Source organism: Pteronotus mesoamericanus, unplaced genomic scaffold (genome assembly GCF_021234165.1).
Source record: "Pteronotus mesoamericanus isolate MK-2021 breed Mesoamerican mustached bat unplaced genomic scaffold, CSHL_Meso_final contig_73, whole genome shotgun sequence".
Classification (NCBI taxonomy): Eukaryota; Metazoa; Chordata; class Mammalia; order Chiroptera; family Mormoopidae; genus Pteronotus; species Pteronotus mesoamericanus.
This window is the reverse complement of record NW_026555245.1, coordinates 11,509,955-11,527,064: the sequence shown is the minus strand read 5'-3', so window position 1 is coordinate 11,527,064 and position 17,110 is coordinate 11,509,955. Positions and strand designations below refer to the sequence as shown.

Sequence of the window (17,110 nt, the reverse complement as noted above, 5' to 3'; positions counted from 1 at the left end):
TGGTTCTTGAGGCCTTTCTGCTTGCTGCTCTAGCTGAGAAATAAATAGAGTCCTTGCCAGTCTAGGACATGTTCTCCTATGCAGCTGGGGGACCATGAGCTTCCTGTTAATACTATGGTCATGGACTCTGGGAATGCTTGAGCCTTGACTCACTGGCTTAAGAAAATGCATTGTAGTATTCTTGAAAGAATTTCATTCAACTCTTAGAACTTTTTTTTTTTTTTTCCTGTTAAACTAAATCTCACAGATTGTTTCTTAGACCGGCCCTTTCTTTTCTGATGAAATGACCTGCCTTTTCAAGTCAGCGTTTGGGGCAATGATGTTCATTAAATGCACATCAGGGGCAGTTTGGAGAGCGTGAGCAGAGAGATGTGGCCCCTGCCACGAACTCATTTCTTGTTGGGGGAGGACAAAATAGACTTGTCTAGGAATTGGCAAAATAAAGTAAAAAGAGCATAGGATTGATAAACAAGGGTCCTGGGTTCTGATCCTTTTTCTTCCAATTCCTAATAACCAGAGTTTGCTACCTCTGGGCCAGTTCCCTTATCTGTGTAATGAGAGTTTGATTTAAATCACTTTTAAATTTTTAAAAAAGATTTTATTTATTTATTTTTAGAGAGAGGAGAAGGAAGGGCGAAAGAAAGGGAGAGAAACATCTTCTAAGGTTCCCTTTGACTTTAGCATTAGATAAATCCTTAGACCAGTAGGGTTGGCTGGCATCAGGCACTAGTTCCAATGACTGGAAGAGAACTTAGAATATTTCAAGGAAGGCAATTTAAAGCTCTTAGTGGAGGGGAGGAGAGGAGGGATTAAGAACTGAGGCTTGGGGTGCAGCACAGGGGCCCCACCTGCCCTGGTTTTAGAGCGATACCATTCTGTATTAACAAAAAAAATAGACTTTAAACATTTTTACATTGCTCTAACCTCTGAAATACCAAATATACCTCATTTCTGAGGGTGTAAAATGTTCACAGACACTGGGGGTATACAATGTTCCTCTGTTGCTTTGGATCCCGGATAGCCAAGGGGGTCTCCAGTTATACCCCCTTATGGAGGGAGGGTCTATTTCTGAAGTTTCATTTGAACAATAGTCTTGTCACTCCTGCTGATTCTGGACAGAGTGAACACACCTGCCTTGGAAGCAAGTAGGTACCTCATTGCTCTTTCTGAATGCAGGAAGCAAAATATTTTCCTTTCACCAGATCCCCTGCTTCCCTCCACACACAAGGGGAACAATTATTTTCAGCTCTCTTCATATAAGGTGTTTTTACAGAATGTAAAAATGAGCATTAAATGCTTTCTTTTATGTTTTTCTGACCAAATTTGTTTATTACAAAATTGAATAAGCTGGTGTGCAGGCCATGCATCTATTTGTTTTGTTTATACTTCCAGTCAGTTGCTGTGTTGCTATCATATTGCTTACCTTGGGTTCACTGAATACATAATTCTGCTTCTTTTAAAGCAGGAAACATCAGTTCAGTTTCTGCTCCCCTGCACCCCCACATTAAGTAAGGAAAGCTGAATTGCAGAAGGCTCTGGTGCTGTGGAAGCTGGGGAACTATGCAGGCTTTAGTGAACTATGTGGGTAACACTCTCAGTGTTGTGTTTGTACTTTTTCTTTTTAATCTAGTGGCTGAGCAGGCAGAATCCATTGACAATCCATTGCATGAAGCTGCAAAAAGAGGTAGGTGTGATTCTTTTTGATTGAGATACACAGAACAGTGACACAGGCAGATTTTAATTACGTCGTTTGGGGACTTCTGACAAATGTCTGCACCCAGGTAACCAACACCCAGATCAAGATCTAGCCAAAACATTTCTATCATTCCAGAAAGCTCCCTTTCCAGTTAACTCCCTGCCTCCCCCAGAGGCAATCTCTGTTTTGCCTTCTGTTATCCTAGAGGGATAAGTGTAATTTTAATTTTAAAATGTCAGTCACAGACACTTTTGAGGACCTTGCATACCCATGCTCCGTGGCAAGTGGAAAGGCATGGTCTGTGACTCCAGAGCTCAAGGCCTGGAAAGGGAGAGATGCGAGAAACAGAACAGGATGCTGTGGTATATGCAGCAGTTGAAGTGTGTTTAAGTTAAACAGGCTGTCGAGGCCAGAATGAGTAACAGGAGGCAGGAGGGTGGGGGCTTCTTGGGAGTACAGCATTTAGGAGAGTGTAGGTGTGGGAAGTGTGGAGTCAGGGTGGGAGGGAGCAACTTCTGTTGTTAGGGTGCACCTCGTACCTGGGGCTTTATCCTCTAGATCAGTGGTTCTCTGCTGACGGTCATTCCTTCCTCCATTCCGCAGAGCAATTGGCAGTATCTGCAGACATTTTGACTGTCATGCCTAGGGGGCTGCCGCTGGCACCTTCTGTGTAGAGGCTGGGGGTGTTGCTGAATATACTACTGTGTGCAGGACAGCACCGATAACAAAAGAATTCCCCAACCTCAAATGTCAGTAGGGCTGCTGTTGAGAAACCCTCTGTGGGGAGTTTTTGCAAGGCCTCAGCGAGCTCTCTTGGATGCTATTTTAGATCGTTTTGAAATCTTGAATATGCAAAAGGAAATTATTGGTTTAGGATTGTGCATAAATAGAACTACGAAACCAACATTTAAAACTCTTTTTTGTAAATTAGAAATTTAGGATATTAGCCAGAGGATTTTAAATCAGTAGTTATACTTGAACATACAAGAGTGGCATATTTGAGTAAGTTATTTAGTGTTTCTTTCCTTACAAGAACTGAAAGTGCATTTTAAATATGAATATAAGTAGTTTCTGCTTGTTCTTAGGAATGACTCCCCCCGCCCCCCAAGTTTCAGGAACTCACAAAGGAAAACATACATATTTATATCTATTTTTTACGGAGTAAAAATACTTTAAGCAGACCCATTTAGGTAACTTTTCCCATTAGCCTACTATTAAAAATTGATGTTAATGCTTTCCATTAGTAAACTGGAAGTCAAAATGTACCGTAATAAATGCATTACTGGGCAGGTCTTAATTTCAGACTTGCTGATTAATCCATTGCAAATGGAAATTTATGCGGGATGAAATTGATTTAAATGCAAAACCAAAACCAAAATCCTTTTCCTTGTGTTTTTATAAATGTAAAATTTTTTCAGGCAACTTGAGCTGGTTGAGAGAGTGTCTGGAGAACCGAGTTGGTGTTAATGGCTTAGACAAAGCTGGCAGCACTGCCTTATACTGGGCTTGTCACGGGGGTCACAAAGGTATTATATTTTGTTTGTTACCATAAATGTCTGTGCTACTGAAAATGTGCTTCACTAGGGGAGTCAGATTAACAGAAGTGAAAGAAAATTGGTCATTCTTTTCTAACCCCTCGGAACATCAACCAATAGCCTTGTTCCTGTAGCTTTCTTTATAACACAGTAGGTTGAATGTCATCCATCAGCCTCCCTACACGAACCTGTTTGACCTGAAAGAATGGAAGGTTCCTTTCCTCCCTCAGACTTGGCAAAGTTACAGGAAAACAACAGTAATATAGAACAAACCCCGATATCTAATCTTACAGAAGAAAGGGAGAGGATTGACTTCTCTAATGCAGCTTTTTCCATGATATTTGTTTATGATACACATTTTACGTTTAGTGCAAACTGTTAGATTCAGGAGAAAGAGCATTTGCCTGAGTTAGTGATTCAGTTGGTGACTCTCTGTTATAGCCAATAGTAATAAGGACAAATGGAATTTCTAGATATATTTCAGATGGGCCAAAAATCTACCACACTCACTCTCTTCACACCTCTCTCTTCAACACAAAAACGCAGTCCCAAAAGCAATGAGAAACAAGGAACCCAACAAATTAAATGGCATAGTGAAAGGGAAATTTATGGTTGTTTCCCAAAAGATACCCATTTCATTTTAGCTAATAAACACCAATTAGTGATATAAATATTAAGTATCATAGCGAATGTAAAAATATTTTTATAATAGATGTCATGTGAAAATGCAAAAACCAAACTATTTGGAAAAAAAATTTTCGTAAATAATTCTACCCTTTAAAGTCTTAGGTCTTCAATTTAGATACATTTAAAAAAATTTATTGTAAGGCTTTTCTTAAAGATTGGTCTAAAAGATTCTCTTCTTTAAACTTATTATACCTAATTTTGTGAGACTTTTACTTCTCATTATTAAAAAATTATTATTTTCTATTTGAATTTCAGATATAGTAGAAATGCTATTTACTCAACCAAATGTTGAACTGAACCAACAGGTAAGGTTGTTTACATGAAAGTCATTTAACATACCTGCCTTGCTCTCTTTGTGCAGCATATGGGCATGAAAAATCATATCACAGTGTCTTGAACTGACCTTTTTCCACTTATTATCTTTTATAAGTTTTTAAACAAAATACTATAAGCACATAGTTAAAAAATTATTATTGTACTAAAGTTCAAATTGTATAAAGACCAAAATGCCTATCATATTCCTCCTTGTATATCACTTTTGGCTTTGGGCTCTTTCTTCTTACCTTCCTGTTATTAAGGAAAATACTTATGGAGCTGTCTCATAATTTATCATCTTCATAGGCATTTTGGCATCCTCTTGGCTTGGTGAGGTTTAAGCTTGTCACCTACCCAACAGGACTGAACTGCCTAACTCTCATCTTCCAGCGCCCCCACCCAGCGTTCTGATGGTCCTTCCACTGTATCATATCATAGTTCTTGGTTATATTACTGTATATTGCTTATATTATTATGGCTATTTAAATATTGTTCACTGCTTTTATAACTTTTTATACTTACTAGCTTTTTTTTTTTGATATCTCACAAAGGTTTCTATGCTGTTTTATACTCTCTTGATATGTTTTTCCATAATGTGTAAGATAATCAATTGCTTTCTTCTTTCTCCCTGGAATCATACTTCTAGAAGCCATCCATCCTCATTCTGTAATCTGAGCAACTTGGTCTGTGCTGCCCTTTGCTGTCTTCCCAGGAAGCACTTCCTCTGTCTCCTGTGTTGTGCCTTCACTTTTCTGGATCCTGTGTCTTCCATTTGTTGAAGAACATCTTTAAGTAGATTCCTGAGAAAGGGGAGCTTGGTATTGATTATTTGGTAGACAGAATTACAGATTGAAAATGATTTTTTTCAGTTACAGGCATTCCTCTATGGTATTCTACTCTCTGGGGTTGCCTTTTGAGAGGTTTGATTCCTATTCCTTTGTGTGTGATTGGCTTTTTTCCTTGATTGGAGTCTTTAATTTTGGTGTTCTAAAATTTCACAGTGATGGGCTTCAGTGTGGGTCTTTCCCAAGTAATGGTGCTGCATTATTTTTAGGCTGGAAAAATATCTTGTATTATTTCCCTTATGGCCAGTTTTCTGACTGTTTTCTTTGTTCTTTGGTTCTGAATATCTGTTAGCAGCTATATTGGACTTTTAGGTTGAACCTCCACTTTTCCTATTTCTGAGATTTTCCTCGCTTTTATCTTCATGTTTTATTTTGGTCACGTTTTTAATGACCCAGAACTCTTTATAAGTTTTCTGTTCTATGTAAGAAATTACCACAAACATAGCAGCATTAAACAACACCCAGGTAACATATTTTCTGTAGACCCAAATGCTGAACATGGCATAGGTGGGTTCTCTGCTCGGGGCTCACAGGCTGGAATCAAGGTATTGGCTGCAGTGGGATTCTTGCATGGAGCTTACAACCTATTCCAAGCTCATTCAGGTTGCCAGGGGAATTGAGTTTCTTGTACTGGTAGCAAGGTGGCCCTCTGCTTCCAGAGACCACTGCTCTTTATGGACAGTTCACAGCATGACCATTTGCTTTCTTTCTCCCATCCAAGTACTAACTGGGCCTGACTCTGCTTAGCTTCCGAGGTCAGACGAGATTACGTGCATTCGCATGGTTTGGCCATAGACTCTTGCTTTCTTTCTCAAGGCCAGCAGGAGATTGTGTCTAACGCTATACCTTTTTTTAGAAAGGTCACACCTGATTATGTCAGGCCCACCCAGTATGATCTCTCTTTTGATGAATTCAACATCTACTGAGTAGATTTCTAATTAGGAGAGTGATGTTTTGTTATATTTGCAAGTCTCACCCACACTCAAGTGGAGGGAATTATACAGTAGGGTGTGTGCCAGGGAGCAGAAGTCTTGGGGGGCATCTTAGGGTTCTGTGTACCCCAAGCTCTTTCTTTCACTACGATTACTGTTTTAAATGGCATGGTATTCTTGTTTCGTTATTCAGTATCATCGTATATTTCTGATGTTAATAACAGCTTTTTAAAACATTTTCTGCGATTCACAGTACTGTGTGTTTTTCCTCAGAGATTCATTTCTTTTATTTGTTTTGGTTTTTCCTCAGATACAGGAGATTTTCCTCAAATACCTAGTGTCTTTGTGTATCCTTTATGTTTAGGTGAGATCGGAAGCTCTGTGCTGGTGGGGCCTGGTGGCTGGTGGGCCTTGCCGGAGGGTGAAGTGGTGAAATCCTGGGGTTTGGCTGGGTTGTCCCCAGATGCCAGTACGTGTGTTCACTTCCTCCCTTGCATGTGGGGCTGTTCAGCTTCACTAGAGAAGTAACTTCCAGCCTCCTGCCCAGGGTGTATGCTAGACTGTACACATCAGGGCAGGAAGTCATACTGCTAGGACAGTGGTCTTACTGATCAGTTTTTAGGTTTTTCATCTACCCCCTGATTTTATTTCTTGGCCTCATGGCCGCCTTCTCTTGTCCCTGGTGTCCGTGAGCTTGGAAACTCTCTGGTTAATTTCTTGATGGTAATTCTAGCGTCTGTACTGGCTCATCTGGCAGCACGGAGAGAGGCAGGTGATCTGGGGTTCTGAGGTTACTCATTATAAACACTTGCACACAGTGGCCTTGTTTTCACCCCCATGCCTCGTTCCCACTCCAGTGTCTCCAGGCATCCCCAGCTCCCAATCCATGCCAGGATCCGGGGGGAATCTACTTGTTTCCTCCTGGTGTCTTCCTTTGTAGGCACCTGTGCTTCTGCTTGGGGTCTGGCACGGCAGCTTCCGTCCCTCCATCCCTCCATCCCGTTCTATCTCCCAGCCTTGCTCATCTCCCATCTCTTGAGTCTCCTTTCACTCTTTGGAATTGTATATGAACCTGAATTTCTTATCATTTGAAATTTACTTAATGTAAGCCTCAATTCCTGCATGTTTTCAGTCTACACTCTAATTTTAAAATGCTACTTTCTCTTTTTTATCACCATAGAACAAATTGGGAGACACAGCCTTGCATGCTGCTGCATGGAAGGGTTATGCAGATATTGTTGAGCTGCTTCTGGCAAAAGGTAAAGTGTGCTGCATTCGTCTGGTCTTTGCTTACCCTGAAAAACAGACTGCATCTGATTTTATCATTCGAAAGAATAGGAAGAATGATAAGCTCCTTAGGCTTATTTTAAAATTGGGATTTTTAAATCTACAGAGTTTACATCACAGAGGTTTTATGATAAGATGGAATTATTGTGGCGATTTGTCTAAGTTTTTAGTTTTAAATTAAAACTGTGGTAAGCTTTAAAATTACCTGTGTTAATTTTAGTAAAAACTTACTGCACATTTCTGTGGGATTAAAGGACCTCAGAAGAAAGATGTGTTTTACGTGTGTATGTGCATGAGTGTGTGAGTGCGTGCATGAACGGACAGCAGGGGTCCTCCCTGAGAAAGCTGTGTGGGTCAAGTTTCTGCAGTTCCTCTTCCCACAGGAAAGTCTGGGTAGATAAGAAAGACTTCTGTGGCTGCAATGTCCTTCTCTGAGCCAAGCAGCTGTTAGTACAGAGAATGAGAAATTATCCCTCGATTCCCTGGTTTTACACAAGGCAGAGGGAACTCTGAACTTATGGACCGACCATCCATTCACCCATCTGTCCCACAAATATTAATTAATCCTTACCGAGAGCCAGGCATGGGACCCTGTACAAAACCCTGGCCCAGAAGTCTATAAGATGCTTGAGTCCCGGGGCAACATGTTATATGGACGTACTGTCATAAGGGCCCCTGGGAGCAATGTTGGGATAGGTCTGAAAGATCGGACACCACTTCACCATGTCCCACAGAAGGACATGCTGAGAGCTGTGCTATCTGCCACGGCCGCCGCTGGCATGTGTGCTCTTGAGCCCTTGAAATAAGGCTAGTGTTAATTGGGATGTGCTGTAAGTGTAAAATGCACTGCAGATTTATAAGAATTAGTGAAAAAAAATGTAAAATATCACAATCATTTTTATAATGGTGACATGAAGTGATAACATTTCAGATATACTGTATAAAACAAAATATATTATTTAAATGGATTTCACTTTTGCAAAATGTGGTTACTAGAAAATTGACAATTACATATATGGGTCACACTGTATTTCTGTCGGGCAGCAGTGGTTGAGAAGGACACAGGATATTGCTGTATTTCTTCTCAGCATCACTTTCTCCGAACATTTCCTGTCCTGACAGAAATCATGTCTGAGTTCTGAAGTATAATTTAATGTAAGATATGAATAGTCACAGAACTATTAACCCTCAGGATTTTTAAAAAATCCTCACCCAAGGATATTTTTATTGATTTGAGAGAGACATCAATGTGAGAGAGAGACATCAGTATGAGAGAGAGACATCAATGTGAGAAAGAAACATCAATTAATTGCCTCCTGTATACTCCTCTACTGGAGATTGAACCTGCAGCCTTTTGATGTATGGGATGATGATCCAACTAACTGAACCACCCAGCCAGGGAAACCCTCAGGATTTTTGACCTGTAGCAAATGAGAGAAGTAGGTTTCCCATATAACCCTAGTTGTGGCTAGATCTAATTCTGCTCGGAGAAAGATTTTCACACGTGATCCCCATAGTCCTAATTAAACATACTATTTTTTCTTCTGGACTTAATATTTTTGTGCCTTTAAGTTTTAGGACATTTGTTTTTTATTTTTTGAAGGGGATGTGGCTGCAAAGAAAATGGTACTGTCATACACTGTGGCAGAAAGTATAAATTGGTAAAATCTTCTCAGAAAGCAGTCAACAGTAGCTAGCAGAATTAAAAATGTGCATATTTTTACATTTCAGCATTGCTTTTAGGAAACCATCCTTCAGAAATGTATATAAACAAAGATGTTTTCAAGGAGGTTCATGGCACCATTGTTTGTGGTAATAAAAATTAAGAACAGCCTAAGTGCTCCTCAGTAAAGGAGTGATTAAATAAAATTTGGAGTATCCACAAAATGGAATACTTATTAACATTTAAATACATTGAGTTATAAGTATGTGTACTATTAAGAAATCAGTACCATTGCAAATTGTTAAAAAAAATCTTGGGGGTCAAAAGATAATAAACTTTCAGTTATGAAATAAGTCATGGATGTAAGGTGCAGCATGATGACTACAATTAATACTGTATTGCATATTTGAAAGTTGCTAAGAGAGTAGATCTTAAAAGTTCTCATCACATAAAAATATTTTTTTTTTTGTAACTGTATGGTGAAGGATGTTAACTGGACTTAGCGTGGTGATTATTTCACTATATATAAATAATGTCATGTTGTACACTGGAAACTAATTTTATATGTCACTTGTACATAAATTAAAAAAAAACAAAATTACAGACCAATACATGTAGTATGATTTTGTGTGTATGTGCATATATGTCTGTGAATAAATTCATGCACCTAAGGGAGATAACCGATGCCCACTTTTGGGGATGGTTACTTCTGGAGAAGGTAGAAAATGAGGAAGGACGGATTTGTTGGGAGATGAAATGGGACATACGGTTTTGTTCAGCACACTTCTGTATTTTTGAATCTGTAACGATAATTCATGAATTATGGTATAATCTTTAATATAATAAAGGCAAGGAAAAAAGCATGTAGAAGATAGGCTACAGGAATTATGCATTGATTGTCTCTGGGTTTTATTATGTTACTATTCTGCTCATTTACATGAGAGTATATTTATAGACATAAAATATTAATCCCCTCAAGCTCAACCTACATGGTCTTTTCCAAAGACCTTCTTAAACATAAGAACCAAAGGGTGTATTGAATTTAATCTCCAAACACTCATGCCGAGGCACATTAACTATTGGAGTCTAATTGATTTTGGATTTACCATAGGATGGTAAACTCCTCACTGAAAAGCTCACATGAAATTCTACAGGGACTCGAAGGGAAAGGCTATATTTTGATTGTGCATAATTATCACAGGTGCAGCAACCAGCTCCCTGATTAAAGATGCCAAATACACTATTGCTGTTACTGTTTTTTTTTTAAATTTTAAATTATTTTTTATTAAATTTATTGGAGTGACATTGGCTAATAAGAACATATAGGTCACAGTTACTGGTTCGAGAAAGTTTTTCTGCTTTGAAAAAGCTTACTTCTGGGCCAGAAAAGATCTCCAGTTAGTTTTGCCAAAAGTGATTAGTTCTGGTGGAAAAGAGTATTGGCTGCTACTGTAGTCTTCAAAAACATCTAATTTGCTTTTCTTGTTTGGGGAAGGTGCTAGAACAGACTTAAGAAACAATGAGAACAAGCTGGCCCTGGACATGGCTACTAATGCTGCCTGTGCAACTCTCCTGAAAAAGAAACAAGGAACAGGTATTTGGGTTTAACCTCTCTTTCTCCTATGGTGCCGTCATAACTAAGATTTATCTACTTACTTTTAGGAAGAGAATTTTCTTGGTAAACTCTTCAGGTGATTCTGAAGTTACCTTTTATATCCTTGGTCTAAATCAGAACCTTTGACATAGCAGAATACCTTCAAGCAAATAAATTTGAAGAAACAAATTAAACATACTGATTTTTGTATATTTCTCTGTTTCTTACAATCAAAGTCTAATCACCTTGCTTTCCATTCCAGTCCTTATCAGGGGACCTGGTCTCCATCTCCTTTTTTTCAGATATGTTTTCATGAGTGGATAGAACTAAATGTTTTTAGCTTAAGCACTCAACAGCTCTATGATTATATTTTGTTTCTATTTTAAATGAGGGTATCAATAAACTATAACCAGAATCATTCTAGACTTTGTAAACATTTTGGCATTTATTATATATACTGTGGTACTATGGGTGGTTTTTAAAGGTGAAGTTTAAGCGTACGTATTAAAGATAAAAATAGCTAGTGATGTGGGAGAATTGGTTTAAAAAAATGAAAGGTTTGTGTGGTGGTTTTGTAGAGGTGTTAAATAAAAAGTGTTAAACATGCTTGCAGTCATTCCTCGTTATTATTCAGAGAATGGAGGTTGATTTGACCTCTCAGTATATAGCCTATTGAATGAATGTGTTCCCCAGAATCTTTCTAATGTCGTGATTCTTGAAACAAATGCTGGGAGGGTGTGCCTTGAACTCTTCTCCTCCTCCTCTTTTTTTTCCTCCCCTCTTTGTTCACCATTAGCCTCCTGACCCCCGAGAAAGCCTGAGCTATAGGGAAAAGGAAGGTATAAGATGATTTGGTTAGAAGGAATTTCTCATCTCTTTTTTCCCACTTCTCAAGCCTTACTCTACTTTATTACCTTATGTTTGGCACTTTAATACCACTTGAAAGTGTATAATTAATACATATTTTTCACTGTTTTTTTAAAAGAAAAGAACTAGTCTAATGGTTTTTTCCAAGTCTTTAACATTGCACTCATCATTCCAATGCTTCCTAATGTTGTTACAGTCTAAAGTTTAGACTGATCCATGTTGGTAGAGAATCACCAAAACAACTTTTGAGAAATTTCCATTATAGAGGCTAAGTGCATTTGTTTTCATTTTAACTTGAATGTATGATCACTTTCAGAGTTTGTGTGAAGAGGTACTGATTTCTGTCTTTATGATTTGAATTGATTTCCCATTAAGTTTTGAAACCTGGGAAAACTTATTTCCCCCGCAGGTATCCTCTGATTTATGAGAAGAGGCAATATTATGCTGTTCCATACATATTCCATTCCTAGCAGAAGCAACCAGATAAAGTCAGTCCCCTGGTTTCTTGTTTCAATAAAAATTTCAGTCTCCTTCTCTTCATGGCTCACTAAGGGGGGTTTCCAGAATTATCCTCCTTACCTATCATCAGATTCCTGTCATAACCCTCCTCACGAATCTATTTTTCCTTTTTGTCCTTTATCGAGGGTGTGTTTATTTCACATTCTTACTGCTTTTAACTTCAGATATATAATGTAAACTATTAAGCAGGTTGGGATTCTTTAATTATATATGCTGTGAGTGGTCACTGGCAGAGCAAGTCTTTCTTTAAAGTAATTACTCCTGCGTAGATGAGATAGGTTCTACCAAGTGAGTGAAAAAGTATTTACAAGCTGAGTGGTGCTCACCAGCTACATTTTTACGGAGCAGCTATATTTGCAGCCATGTGGGAGAGACAGTACTTGAGGTGGACCTCCCAGTCCTTGCTGCCTTGGTTGGGTCAGGAAGTAGGACTCTGGCTTAATGTCCTTTCTCCGCCACTGACTTCCTGTTGCTCTGTGGGTTGTCAGAATCTCATGCATAGTATGAGCTTGATCTTGACAGACAAGGAAAATACCAAACCTGCTTACCTGCTAGAGAGCTGCACCCAGAAACCTCAGCATGAGCAGAAGGATCGGGGAGAGGCACATGGCAAACTCTTCTTTATCCTTCACCTCTTTGCAGAACAGTGCTAGCAGGAGTGTGCTCTTTTTTTCTGTTGACTCCAGTGGTCTTTAGTCTGCCTTCCTATGTATGTACTGATTGGATAAGGGATTTGTTCAGGAGGTAATCTTGGGACCTGGCACACAGAGCCAAGAAATAAATTTTCATATTTCGATTTTCATGTTACCTTTTCTTTTCTTGCTTCATTTCTCCAATCATCCAGTTAAAAAGTTTTAATTTATATTTTAATCCTAGTTGGAATAACAGTTTGAATATTGGGCCATGTAACTAATTGTCAGCATGAACTCTAAGCTGGAAAAGGTATATTCTGCTATTGTTGTCCACTTTTAAAAGCACATCTTGCATTTTTTATAGGGACAAAATAACTTACTTGTTTTAGTTACCATGAAGGGTAGCTTTAGGACAGAGGGGTGGGGTGAGGGTCATAATTTGTACATAAATCCTAAGTGTAGAGCTAAGTGTTGACTTCTTTTTACTGTGCATACACTTATTTGCCACAACTCAGATCAAGATAGAAAACATTTCCCCTACTCCAGAAGCGCCCTCAGCATCCTTACTTCTTTCACCGTAGATTAGCTTTGCCTGTCCTTGAACTTGATATAAACGGAATCAAGCAGTATGCACTTTTTTGTGTCTAACTTCGGTCCTTTAACATTATTTCTATGGCATTTATCCATGTTATTGTGTGTGTTCCCCCACCATTTATTTATTCATTGTTTGCCTATCTGTCTGTCTATCTGATGTGATGTTTGATTTGGAACATGTTAAGTCCAGCGCAGTGAGGCTGAGGACAAATGGAAGTGAGGTAGGGGAGGTTGGGAAGGGCTGCTAGGTGTTACGTTATCACATTGGTCATGCTCCAAGAGAGGTGTTGAAGAGATACAGCTCATGACTCAGCGTTTGTCCATATGAGAAGTTTCCGGAGAAACTGCCTCAGAGCGGTCTCTTAAAGGAAGGAAAAGGCATTTATTTGCCTGGCTCGTTTCTGCCTCTCGAGTTCCATTCAACTAGAGTTCACACCATGGCAAGTCATCTTTGTCTTGCAAACAGGAGAAATGAGGTTATAACAGAGCACAGAAGTAATCACTGAAAGACAAAGAATATCTCAAATACCACAAAATATAGGATTGTTGTAGCAAAGTAGAAGGGGAAAGAACTTTGCTCAATTTCTCTTTTTGTCTTTAATTTAAAAAGCTGCTTTTACCAAGTTGGCAGCCTGTCCTGAAGCTTATGGGTATGTTTGGGATAGAACAAAATGTACTTCTCCCAGTTCTCCAGAACCCTCTTCAGGAGAATGGAGAAGAACACAGTCAATCTGGAGTCTTCTAATAGCTGGGATGTAAAATCATGCAAGCTGACTTCTGCTCTGCTTTCAGCACTTGTTCTTCTTTTATTTTTCCTTCTCTCATATACAATAAATTTGTTTCTATCCCCCATGTTCTGACTCTCCCTTGTCCCTACCTTTTCCTCAATAATCATTATTTTAAACATGTAAAACTCTTTAGAAAGCTACAAAATCATTAACGTACCAAAAATTAGTAAGTCCTTAATATTACCATGTCATTTTCCAAATTTGCCATTTTTCTTATACCTGTTTATTTATTCTTTGTTTATTTATTTATCTATTTATCTACTTAAACTTTGTGTAAGTCAGGATCCAAATCAGGTAATTGATAGATATATCTCTTAAGGTTTTTTTTTTTTTTTTTTTTTTTTTAATAAATCGGTGTTTCCTTTCCCTTTCCTCTTCCCCCACTTTTAGCTTTGTAATTTATTTATTAAAGAGACTGGGTTAGTTTACCTGAGTTTCCCAGTATAGACATTGTAAGTGTGCATTCCCATGGTGGTATTTGTTATGTTCTCCTGTCTTCTGCATTTTTGTCAATTGATGTTAGATCTAGAGGTTTGATTAGATTTAGATGTAGCTTTCTTAGGGCGAGAGGAAAGTACCCTTTAAAAAGTAAATCATGTCCTTCCATTAGAGGCATATATATGATACCTGGATGTCACTCATCCTATGATGTTAGCATCCACTGATGATCATTGTTTAGATTCATTATTTCACAAATGGTTGCAAAATGGTGATATTCTATTTCTGTCACTCCTTCCCACTGTTATTAGCTGGAACATTTTATAAAGAAAAATTTCTCCTTATCAGTTGTTTGGTTACCAAGAGGAATAGTTCATGTACCAGAAGCAGAATAAAGACTTGATTTTTGCCCTTTATTTAAAAGTTTTCAAAATAACATGCTGGTTCCCTGTCATTCTCCAAAGGGGACCGACAGATTCCCTCTGGTGTGTGCTGAAATATTTGATGTGTTTTAATCCCTTATAATTAGTATCTTTATTGCTACCTTTGGCTAGTGGAGGTCTCTTCAGGCTGGATCCTGAGCCCTTTTAGTGTGATGCTGTCTGGTAGAATCCTTGCTCTGTGGCATGACAAGTGGTTCCGGGTGCGTTTTTACATTTTCTGTCCCAGACTTGAAACTAGTCATATCTCCCATGAGCTATGGGGATATAGTACATAGAGACCGTGATCTGGGTGCTATACCATATTTTTACTGAGCTCAAACAAGGTGTTCATATGTGCATTTCAATTTCCCCCCTACAATTATACGTAGTGTAACCTAGAAATTTGCTATAGAAATTTGTCTAGACAGTTGAATAGGTGAATAGTTAAAGCTCTGATGTCTTTCTTTTGAACCCTGTTCAAGGTTGATTCTTACATTTGATGAGGTTCAGCTCTTTCTATTTCAAAACTTGTATTTATTTATTTTTTATTTCAATCTTTCGCTTCTGAGTAAACTTATCAGTGTTTTCAATAATGAAACTGAAGCTTCTGTGTTTTCGTTCTCTTTCTTTTCCTTTTTCCCCCTCATTAGTTATCTTTCTACCCAGTGACCTTGCCTTCAGGTAAGGCCACAGGCCGTCCACTGACTGAAGCCACGTGTGTACTTATTGGGAGAGGAGGTTGGCAGCACAGTTGCGGGGCGTGGAGGTTCCTGGCGTGTTCCATGTTGATCATGGTGCATTTTGTATGAGATAGAACAATGGTACCTCAGTGCCACATGCTTTACTTTTCTGCGTGTCTAAGGAACTGGCAGACAAATATATTTGTCAGCCTCTGTGGCAGGAGAAACTGAACAGTTAGGCTAAAACGCAAAAGTTGAAAAAGATCCTTGGGGAAAGTACAACCTCTGGGTCTGAGGGAAGATGACAATTTGTTGAACTGTTAAGAGCTTTGAACAATTGAAAGGAAAATCCAAGCAATTTTTAATATATCTCTTTTGATTTCTCCATTTTGTTTTTTAGATGCCGTTCGAACATTAAGCAATGCTGAGGATTATCTTGATGAAGAAGATTCAGATTAATTCCCTCCTGAAGATTTTAAGAGCTAAAATGTCTCTTGCTTTTGCCATTCCAAAACCTTGTCTTTGCCAGAAGAGTGTTGGTAACAGTTTTTTTGTTTTTTGTTTTTAAATCTATATGAACATGGCAGTATTGCACTATGTTTGAGTAGAACATGTAAATGAATAGTTCTCACCTTTTGTTTGCCAATAAGTGACTGGATACTTTGCTGTGTAAAGTACATTTTTGTTCACCAGAGTAGAACAAGAAGAGATTATTGCTATTTATCAAGTTAAAGGAATTTTAAGAATTTATTTCTTTAAAGAAATTAGGATTTTTTTTTTTTTTTTAGTTAAAGTTCTTTACCTCAAGGATTGAGATATTTTGGATGGATTTTTCAAGGGGGGAAATGATTATTATAATAATAAAGCAAAAGACAACAAAAAATCGTCAGTTATTCTGACAAAAATAAACATTTTAAGAGACCTTATTCCTTTTGTCTGTTTTTCTGGTATCACTCTTTGCTGATAAATAAATAAAGCTTTTTATATTTAGGTAAAGACTGATTGTATTTTTTTTTTAATTGTTTGTATTTGTTAGCATGGAAGAAGAGTCATAATAGTCAAATGTCTGTTCAGCTTTCTATATTTGCTTTGATTAGAGTCAAGACAATTATCACCGAAAAGATACATTTCTAATAAAATATATAACTTTAATAATTATGAGACTTCCAGTTTTATCTCCAAGGTTATACTTAGTATGAAGAAACCTAGCTGCTCATTACAGCTTCAGGTTTGAAAAGTTAAAAATGATTGCCCTGGCCGGGTAGCTCAGTTGGTTAAAGCGTAGTCCTTACATGCCAAGTTTGTGGGTTTGATCTCCAGTCAAGGCACATACAAGAAGCAACCAATGAATGGAACAACAAATCGATGTTTCTCTTTCTCTTTCTCTCCTCCCCCTCCTCTCTCTCTCTCTCAAATCAATAAATAAAATAAAAAAAAAATGATTTCCTTATTATGGAAGATGCCCTAGTTTTCCACAGTGGAGTATCCAGGAGCCATGAAATTTTTTGGCTTTCAGTTTTCACTTTGATAACATTTGTTTTCTCAAAGCAGGGCTCTAGCTCGTAAAGATTTGGATTCTTTTGCTAAAACTTCAATGAACATTTCAGGGAGTCTTC

At 38.1% G+C, this 17,110-nt stretch overlaps 1 protein-coding gene across 1 annotated transcript in view; it reads left to right on the top strand.

The window, feature by feature from the left end:
• OSTF1 (osteoclast stimulating factor 1) overlaps positions 1-16,453 on the top strand; it is a 51,723-nt gene extending 35,270 nt beyond the window's left edge. Inside the window, exons 5-10 of the mRNA XM_054583011.1 lie at positions 1,631-1,684; positions 3,115-3,222; positions 4,174-4,223; positions 7,191-7,269; positions 10,456-10,554; positions 15,895-16,453. Coding sequence (XP_054438986.1) covers positions 1,631-1,684; positions 3,115-3,222; positions 4,174-4,223; positions 7,191-7,269; positions 10,456-10,554; positions 15,895-15,953 — 449 coding nt within the window. The 3' untranslated portion in view covers positions 15,954-16,453. The remainder of the gene's footprint in view (positions 1-1,630; positions 1,685-3,114; positions 3,223-4,173; positions 4,224-7,190; positions 7,270-10,455; positions 10,555-15,894) is intronic.
• The last annotated feature ends 657 nt before the right edge of the window (positions 16,454-17,110 follow it).